Raw genomic sequence first — 10294 nt, 5'->3', positions numbered from 1 at the left:
TTTCCTTCTGGTGATTGCATTTCTCCCTTCCCTTCTGAGCCAGCCCTCCGCGCTGCAACATCTCCGGAGCCTTTTTCCGCGCCGTCTTCCTCGACACTCAGAAAGCTTCTAAGCGGAGGGCTGACAGAAGTGTTTGTTTCTTCATTGCCTCCTCTGACAGTGCCGCTGGACGAGAAAAAGCAGGATGCTCCTTTTGCTCGCTCCTGGAGACCCTCGATACTCTCTCTGCCTCCTCCCGTTCCGCTGGCCGTATGATTGGAACCAGGACCGCTATTGTGTGAGACACTTTTGGCGGTAGTGAAGCCGGGTGCGTGCCCCACCTCACGCCGATTTGCTCCCACGGTCTTCCCCGCCTCCACTGTAAAGTCCGGCTGATTGGAGAAGTGGGCGCTTGCGCGTTTCACTGTTCGGGCCGAAGATTTGAAAACAGGGGGAGCCGGCGTTGTTGCTTTGGCAGTGGACGCAGCTGCTACACTGGCCTGTCCTAACTGCGTACTGCTAGATGGCCAGGTTGACCCCTCATGAGCGCACGACACCAGCGCTGATGGCGGGGACACAACCGAGATTTGTCGCTCTGCGCTTCCCCCCCCTGCATTTCTGTTGCGTCCGGGACCTTTCCTCGCATGATGAGTGGGGCCTCCAGGATGTCGCTGCTGTAAGGGGCCCTGTCCCGACTGCATAGCTACGCCAGAAGAGTCACTAACTGCCGTGGCGGTCGACAGGCTTCCTGGTTTCAAAGGCGGTGGGGGCGGTGGCATTCCCGCGGTATTGTTGGCTGCTGAAGGACAACTGCAACCGAAACTATAGGATGGAAGCACACCGCCCGTCACCGCAGCCGTCTGAGATTGTTGGCGCTCCAGCCCTGCACCTCCGTTTTGCTGGTCCAGAGAACACCGGTTCCTCACCGGCCCCCCAGCAACCATGTTCTTTGGCGATGCTGACAGCTCCGCGTGCGATTGCGAGTTCGCCCTGATTCCTGCAATGGCTGAAGAGTGGTCCAGTGGCCCCAGTGGCTGCTGTGGTTGAGTAGCTCCCCTATTGCTTGTCGGCGTGTCTCCAGGAAGGCTGACACTTCCTGGTAGGTCCGACTGTTGCGTGAGCAAAAGTGCACCCACGCTACTCATTCTCTGAGAGATGGCATTGCTGTTGGATCCACAATTCGGGTGAGAGCCGAAAGCGATAAGAGTCCCCGCCACAGACCCTCCGCTGCTGTTGGTCGACATTCGGCATATCGGCGCTTGCTGTGGTGAAGTACCCACCGGTCCTCCTTGAGAGCTGTGGCAAGCGCCAACATCCACCTGACAAGGTCTTTCAATGCATCCTTGAAGCTGTAAAACATCTGAGCCCATCACCTGCCTAGCGTCGGGGTGGCGTGGAACGTCAGTCGAAGGAGTTACAGCTGGAGGATTTTTCGCAGCGCCTGGAGAAGGCGGAGGAGGAGGGTAACGAGATATGCCGTCTGCACTGGGAAGGCCGCCCCCGCTGGGCACGGGGCCCGCAACGCTGCTTCTCTTGTCGGACACCCGAAGATGCGTCTTGTCCCGACCCCGGACAACAGGTGGGGATGGAGGAGGGGGCGGAATGCGGGAAGTTCCCGGGAACTCACTCATGGGGAGCCGCTTGCAGATATTCACGGAAACTTCTCCCCCCGAGATTTCACCAGTAAGGACATTTCTCCTCCCCAACTGTGTGCTCTCCCCCTCCGAGATACCATCTCGGACGCCTCTCTCGAGAGGAGAGACAAGCACACGACCGCTGCCATCGCCACACAGATTCATGGTCTTTCTTAGATCGTCGGGTGCCCCGGCAAAATCACTAGCGGCTATTATAGAGATGCTGCTAGTACGGCAGCCTGTCGCCCCGTCGCTGTTCGCGGCCGTGTCCATCGTGCCAACAGGGCATCCCCCCGCCTCGGACAGCATCGCCCTGGCGAGCTTTTCTCTGCTGCCATTCGCCCACCCGTCATCCGAGGGTCGCATATCTGTCCGCCCTGCTTCCCCAGCATCCGGCTTTCTAACGCACTCAGAAGCCGGGGACGCGAAAAAAGACACAACGTGTCTGAACACGCTTCCGGGTGCGGCACACCCCGCGCGTATACTTCCCCTAGCGCCAGGATGGAGTGTTTGCTCGCCGAGGTCCGTATACGACTCTGCAATGTTGTTTCCCTCTCCCGTCTTACCAGTAGGAGAGGGAACTGCCGTAGACCTGATTTTGACGGCGCTCCGGACCGGGTCGACAGAACTGTGTTGAAAGAGTATATCTCCTGGGGTGGTACCTACGCTTTCTGGTCTGTTGGGAGGGACACCACCGTGCGCCGCACCCACATCCTCTCCACTCAAACGCACACCTGCGGATTCGCGGCTCACATTTTCGTGCCCAACATTATGCGTCCTCAGTTGCTGGCGGGTGTTCGACACTGCCTGCACCTCGTGAGTTGCCAAGTTCGTTCTGAACCGTTGTGGCTCTTCGCGAGCGGAACTCAGTTCAATGAACTCCGGCGCTCTTGGCAACATTGCTGACGCGCTGTCGCTCAAGCCGGATGGACCTCCAGGCTCTCCCCGAGAACTCTGCTGCAGCCGGCATACCTGATTACCCGGGTCCCCAGAGAAAGCCTGCAGGGCTGCGTGGGGAGTCAAACCAACTGACGAGGGACAAGGTGGACTGGCACTTAGGCTTCCAGGGCCTGGTTTTGACACCGGACCGGTGCCGTCAGACACCCACGATATGCCATTCTCGCCCTCTCGAACATGCCCGGAGTTCGTCTGGCTTTGCGGTCCGCTTCCATCGTGCATGACATCCCGCAGTGTGTACGGGTGAGCTGGCGTACATGTAAGAGCCCCTAGAGAGTCACTCGCTGCAGTGAATACACCTGTGCCACTCGGCCCTCCAGGTGCCCCTCGTCTGGTTGTCGTCGTCCCCGCTGGTGTATCAACGACAGAATAGCCCTCATTCCAGTTTAGTGAGCTTAGAAGACTGTTCGCACTGGCGGCCGGAGACAGGTAGAGGCTGACTGGGGAATTATCGATACTGCTACAACTGATGAGCTTCAGTAAAAAACCATGCCTCTGTGCGGGACTCAGCTCTGAAAGAATCTTCTGGAGAAGGAACTGCTCTGACCGGAGCTTTGCCCCTACGTTCCCTTTACACAGCGCACACAATGCCGCTGACGTCGCCTTCAGCAGAGAGTCACTCAAGACGGAGGAGTAATTTGGGGGAGGTGGGCCACTATTGGCGCTTGACTGCGGTCCCAGACCTACACCGGACAGAGAAGACGTCGTCGTGAATGCGGAAGAGGCACCTGCTGCTGTTCCTGTCAACAAGTGTGGTGCGAAATGTGGCGCTGGAGTTCCACCTTGTTGATTGTACAGCTGGAAGGACTGCTGCTGTTGCTGTTGAAGTCGCATTTGTCCGGCTTCGCCTAAAGCACCTGACACGAGGCGGAGTTGCGCTGCATTGGCGGCCGCGGCCGAGATTGACGACGATGTCGAAACCGACCCTCCGATGGTCCCTTCCGCCAGGGCTCTCAGTGCCTGCTCATCGCCGTTCTTAAACTGGATCTTTAAGTGCTTACCTTGCACTGGATGTGTAGGGAGATCGTGGAAGGCCGCCAAGGCTGATTCCACATTATCATAGGAAACAAACCCATAGCCGCGATTGTAATTACAGCACGTCACGAGAATGCTGTTGCTGTTGCTGCTGCCGACCTGTACCGAATCAGATGGAGGGCGGGGAGGACTTGAACTGGCAGCTCCTACCAAGGGCACGCGAATGCCCACTACATGTCCAAACCGTCCCACCAGGTCCATGAGTTCCAACTCTCGCCACCAGGACGGGATGCCGTAGATGAACAAGTTAGCCCCTGCGCGAAGAAAGGTAAGCCCAGTAAGATTTCATTTGGACGTTGGAAAAAATGCCTGTCGGTAAGGGACTCTGAAAATGTTACAACTGCACAAAGAGGAAGCTAAAACTGGGAAAACACAAAAACGGCAACCGTCACCCGTTTTGTGAAGGGCTCTGGTTGAGCGCGTGATGACCTGCTTGGAGAAATACGTGCTGCCGAGGAAAACTAGTAGACGCGAAGGTCCTCGGCAGGCGGTACACTCGTGCGTGTTCAGATTGACCTGTAGAGCACGTGTTCAACGAATTCTGCTCGCGCTTGCTACGCCAAGGATAGAGGTACAGGACAGGCAAATTACCCGGCCAGCAACGGGAGTGGAAGGCAACATACGCAGAAGCCCCGTACCTGGAGGTCCGTCTTTAAGAAGCGTGAATGTCGTTTTTCGTGCCTGCTCGTGGATGAGGATCGGATCCAGTGCAAGTAACCCATTAGGAGCTACCCGGAGTCCAAAGAAAAGCGAAGCAGGACACATCTCGATTCTGTGATACAAAGAGTCCAAGGAGACGGGCTGCGAGTACATCGTCGCTCCTCGGCCTACTCTCCTCCCTGCTGTCGTAGCCGATGAGCAAATCGAACACGGCGTCCTGCTCTCTGGCTGACAGACGCACTGAGGAGGTTGCTCGGAACCAGTGTTTGTCATCATAATGTCGAAGTTGGATGACACATAGTAATCTCCTCCAGATACCCCAGACGACAGCGTGCTGCTCATCGGTGGTCCAACAGGGGTTTCTTGGGACGTCCAAACCGACAAAGACGAACTGGTATGCAGAGGAGAGGACGCTAGGGGTTCCGGCATATAGGTAGAGATCGCAGGAATCAGTTCTCCTGATGGGGGTGGCACACCTGGAAGCTGTCGGGAGTTATGCTGGCTTCCTGCTGCGTGCCTCAGAGAAGCGGCTGACGTCGGGGGCCCGTGGATGTTCTCCTTCGTGCTAGGTGGAAGCGTGTGTACATCCAAGCAGGGCAAATCCATTTTCGCTAGTGGAAGCCGTGTGAGGGGGTAGTCCAACGGACACCTGCAGCTGACCAGGCGATGACGCACCCCTACCTGTACGAATACAGCGCAAGTCAACCCACACTGATCACTCGACAGACGGGCTCTACGAATACGCAACTGAAATCCAACATCATGCCAAGTCTTAAGAGGCGACGAGATGCGTACACTCGAATCCTCTTGTTCTTACATCCGCACCTTTCTGCTAAATGTTTCGCAGCCGCTGCTTCAGGCCCGGGCATGTCGATTTCCATGCTGTGTCCGATGTATAAGCTCTGCTTGCGGAAAGCAAGTATTTTAACGCGTTTGTGATGCATCTGCACGCTTACAAGAAGGTATCTCGATTCATTTTCCACGCCCTTCGAAACGCTCCACAGACGAAAATATACGCTGGTGGAACTCCGGGTGCCAAATACTCGGACTGGCCAGTGTTACTCTCTGGTGAACGGGTCGGTTCGACGGTTGCCCATAGCGGTCCAAAGTGAAAGCAGAGGGTCCCACACAGGTATCATAGGCTACCTCGAAAAGTCTTGTTGACCTCACCTCGAAGGCACGTTTCCCGTGTAGAGCTCCTGCCGCCCGGTCAGCCGAAAAACCGTGCTTGTACAAGATGTAGGCGAAGGCCCACTGCCCTTGTTTGGGACAATAGTCAACCCGGATGACGTCTCCGTACTGATCTGCAAGATGCCTAATCGAATCCAGCGTGACGTTGGGCGGGACATTTCCAACAAAGGTTCTACCCTGGAACGATTCAAGATCCGACTGAGAAGAGAGCTCGTCCGTGCGCAGGAAGCTAGCGGCGGCGTCACACTGGAGCCGCTGTGGCACTCCGGATGTGGCTGGCCCGCCTGGCAACGGCTGCCTAGAAGCTACCGCCGAAATTGTAAGACTCCCGGAGTTGCTCATGCTACTGGGGGACGTGGCGCTGTTCTGATTCTCTACCGAAAGCGGACAGCCTCCTTGCGCGACTCGCTGAGACCGCACGGATGGCGCCTGCTGCAGGACAGAAAGAGAAGGGAAGGTCGGAAGGCTCAGCACCGCCGACAACTGTGACAGGCTGGTATTGCTGTTGTACGAAGGGAGCGCCGCCCGTGAGGCACTGGGAGAATCGAAAGATAAGACGCTCTGACGAGGAATGCGAGGTAACGCATATTGCTGTTGCTGGCTCCCTACTGGAGCGCCACAAGAAACGCCAGTGTCCGCTTCTCCACTGCTTAGCCGGACGTCTGCTGGAAACATCACGTCCCCGGGCATTCGGTCGGCTTCGTACACGTCGTTGCCTCCGCCGACTTTCGCTGCCGCCCTTTGAGGACCGTTTTCGAAAAAAGACGACGCACTGTTCCCCGAGACGCCAAGCCCCCGGCGCCAGCCTGCGAGAGTCCAGTCATCTGCGGCCCCGGAAAATTTAGATAATCCTGAGCCCTTCCCTGCGCTTTCGACTGCTTCTCCAGGAATCTCTGTGGTTCCGTCTTGCTGATACCAGAGAGACAGCTTGGGATCAATACCGCTCTCGTCATCAAGAAGACTCCGGCCGTTTCTTTCGTGGATCAGTCCGGGGATAGTTGTGCCTCTATCATTAACCCCTTCTTTCTGGAAGCGCTCATTCAAGCCCGGACCGCTGCTGCCCCTCCCACTGACACGGGACACATGAGTGTAATGCGGCTCGCCGCCAAAGGCGGCTACGTCAGACGCGAACAAGGATCCAGGGGACGGCGCGCAGGCTTCAGACCCCGAAGGGATGGAAACAGAAGTTTCCGCAGCTCGCAGGTCGCCAGCTCCTCCTCCGAGGAGTTGCGGATGCAAGCCCGTCCAGACAGGGTGGGAAATGCCGACTGCAGACGGCAGAAAAGAATCCCCCGCACCTCCAGGACTGCTTGGATTCTTTGAGCCAACAGGAGGGCCCTCAGGGCCGCGGGACCATGGGTCCGGAGCTCCAGAGAAGACCGGGAATGTGTCCCGGCCACTTGAGACGCTGGTGTTGTGGTGGTAGTTCTCAGTACTTCGGAATTCTGGCAGAAGAGGGAAGTGAGCACCAGGACCCCCAGCACTGCACGCCCCAGGGCTGGGAGCTTGCTGTTGGAGACCACAAGCCCCTTCTTCACGATGCCCGGAGAAGTCCTGTTCCGGAAACCCTCTCCCAGAAGAGAGGGCTACCTTCTGTTGCGAATGCAATGCCATGTCGTGGAGTGGAACCGCTGACGAAAATCTCAGCGACAGTTCCCCCACCACTTCTCCGAGTACGTCCTCTGTGCCCAACATGGCACCTAGAGGTCGGAAATCTTCTTCGGTCCCCGACATGGGACGGGCTACAAAGAAATGTCTCTAGTCCTGTATTGACACTCTGAAGGGAGGGAGGGGGGGTGGTTAGCGGAAACGGCCAAATGAATAGGTGTCGCAGAAACGGCGGCAGGTTGCCGGAGTGCGGACGTGAGAGGACAACCTAACAAAGAACTGAAGCATATAACAAGGCCAAAATCACCGCGTTAAACGAGGACAAAAGGTATGACAAAGACTCAAGACAAGGAAAAGGAAGAAAACCTGTGTCGTCTATAGAGTAAAGTGGACGACCTATCGATTTTTCCACGAAGCTTCGCAGGTGTCTGGTCAATCGGCCGAAGACCATGATGGGCATGCACACGTAAGAGAAGCCACCCCCCAGGCCGTTCACGAGAAAAAAACGCGAAGAAAGCCGGAGACTACACCGAACGGCATGCTCTTTTTCCTAGGACACACGTAACATTCACCAATGTGTACGAAACACACTTGCACGGCCAGCCTACAGCATGGGAAAATATCAGATGCGTCATTGAGACAGCCCGTGTACACTTGGAGAGGGAAGAACAAAATCTGAGATAAAATGCGACGCCAAACCCTATAGACAAAAACGCCAAGAGAGCCGCTGAACTAGTAGTGTCTCTTCTTTGCACAGACTCCTCCCTCTCCGGCTCTGAGTGACCAACTCCCGTAGTGTGACCGGTGGCACACAAGGAAACCGCTACTGTTTCACAAATCCCAACAACCCCCTGGACAAGCTAAAGGGGTGACAGACAAAATAAGTGGACAACTAAGAGTCAGCCGGAGACAGTGTGCCCCCTTAATCCATAATTCTCCCTCTATACCAGCACGGATTGCTAAGCTTCTCAGGATCGCCCAACCTGTACGACGTTGTGCTTTTTCCCACTGCGGAGAGGAACGGAAGGACTTAAAGGGGGATCTGAAAAACAGAAACTTGGAGACAGACCCCCATGCATCTAGCACTCATCCCTGGGTGAAGCTGCTCGGAGCTCCACGATTCTGATTGAACAGCGAATTGGAGACAACGCCAGATACAGCAGGCTTCATTCCTTGTTTTCCCCCACACTGACAAAGCAATTCACCGTCGTTGCACGGGGAAGGCAACTGGCAAACCGAAGGGACAGACTTCCAGAATCGACTAAATAACGGCCTGCATAAACCATCCCCACTTCGTCCGACGAACAAAGCCTCGCCCTCGAAACACCCTGGGCATGCGGCGAGAGCTGAAGGGGGACAGGGACTTCCACCAGTCAGCGATGACCTATGATTCTAAACGGTCATCTGCGTTCTGTGGCCTACAGCGCAGCTCGGTGCGCCTTCGTCTCTACTGTTCATGACACACAGGCCCGAAACGGGAAACGATACCAGCGGTAACTTGTATCGCTTGGCCGCGGACGAACTTACAACCCCAGGGACCGGCCGCTAAGGGCGCGGCGCGACCCATGGGCAGAGAAGAATGGGTCTGGCAGTTGGTCAGCAGATTCCAAACGGACATCAGCAGTACAGTAAATTCAAGCAAAAAACTGCTGTGCGTGAAAACCCACTGAGTGAGTGTCCTTGTATTCACGGTTGCAACGCCGCGCGCCTGCCGCGAGTGGCCCACCACAAGGGACAGCGAGGGGGTCAATACAGGCACCACTTTCCCGAGAAACAAATACGGAAAGGACGCCTTACAACAAGCCAAGTCCTCGGTGAAGATTGGATATGTGTTCGCGCCGCTCATATAAAAGAAGGCGCGCCGCCCCGCCACCGAGCTCAGTAGTGTAGATACTCCCGAAGACGGGGGCGGGCCAGCCGGGCAACACGCGCGACACCGGCACGCTTGTCGTCAGCGATCTTCCCGTATCACATGGGTGAACAGCAAAAGCGGTGTCGACCTTTTAATTGATCGCAACACAAAGAGGGACAAATGTGGGCTTCGGAAACTGCTAGAAATCCATCAGACCCACAAAAAACACAAGGACAATTCCCCTTGTAAGGCTGCACTCCGGCGCTCACTAGCAACAGTCTTGCAGCAGCAGCGCAGTACGCGGTCGCACCCCCCTCCCCCTCCACGCGGCGGTGGCTTCTCCCAATGTTCCGCAGACGCCCGCTTAAGGCGCGAACAGAGCACTAGCGATATTTGTGCTTGTGTATCAGGGAGAAAGCTGCGTGCATCTCGAGGCTAAGATAAAATCCAAGGCATCGTCTCAGCGCATCGCCTGATCTGCGAAGTTTGCGATGCGCTCCGGTCTGGCAACGGGATCAATACCCGGCGAACTGACCCTGAGGAGAGCTCGGCGCGGATTCCTGAAGCGCGGTCTTCCACCAGCACGACCAAGTGGGTCCGGCCTAACAAACAAAACGCACCGCGATTCGTTCACTTGCCTCCGGTGCTCTTGGTAGACTGTGATGTGGTGACATCGGACGATACCACGGTGCTGCTCCGGTAAGGAAAGGACGCCGGCGATACCTCAAGAGGCTGAGAACACGTCAGCGATATGCACATCACGCGAGGACAAGAAGGCGGGAGAAAAATTCTTGCCGGATAGGCAAGCGGTTGCCGTTCAGTACAAGTCCACAAACGACTAGACGGCAGATTGCTTTTCACGGTACCACAGCACAAAACAGATTAGCAATCTCTCACAGCTCCTACAAATCACAACACGTGCTGCTGAAGTCAGCGGAGGCCCGATCCGCTCGTCGGCCATGTTTGAACGAGCTTGTCTTGCTTCATCGAGATCCCACTTCCCCGCAGTTCCGCGACACCCTAGCCGGGTGGCGCAACAGTGGACGGAAATTGTTTAGGCAGAGTGAAGTGCTGCCCGCGGAACCGTGCACGAAAGAACGGCTTCGGTGGTCTTGACGGACTCGGTCACAAAACGGAGGTTCACAAAGAAGTACCACGCCTAGCAACTAGCAGAAAAAGATACGGAAAGTAAGAAAAAGTGCTCGCACACGAACTTGGTTGGCAGTTGCACCTCCCTCTTCGTCGACGCGCAGTCGGACGTAATGGCGGCTGTGGGTGGGCGACCGATTCCGGGGGCGACGGCTACGCGTGACCTAATCTTACGTCTGCCTCCCGTCCGCACTTGTGATCGAAGCCGCTTGGCCATTGCCGGGAGCGG

At 56.4% G+C, this 10294-nt stretch overlaps 1 protein-coding gene across 1 annotated transcript; it reads right to left on the bottom strand.

Moving 5' to 3' along the window:
* Positions 1-10229, bottom strand: CSUI_001161 (rna recognition motif-containing protein; the record flags this gene model as incomplete). Its single annotated transcript, XM_068061367.1, has 3 exons — positions 5436-10229; positions 4244-4946; positions 1-3859 (listed from the first exon to the last, which is right to left on the bottom strand). Coding segments are annotated over exons 1-3 (6317 nt in total), but the record flags the coding sequence as incomplete, so codon positions are not given.
* Positions 10230-10294: the final 65 nt, after the last annotated feature.

Source organism: Cystoisospora suis, assembly GCF_002600585.1.
Source record: "Cystoisospora suis strain Wien I chromosome Unknown contig_460, whole genome shotgun sequence".
NCBI lineage: Eukaryota > Apicomplexa > Conoidasida > Eucoccidiorida > Sarcocystidae > Cystoisospora > Cystoisospora suis.
Note: the sequence above shows the minus strand (reverse complement) of the source record. Positions and strands in the feature narration are given on the sequence as shown.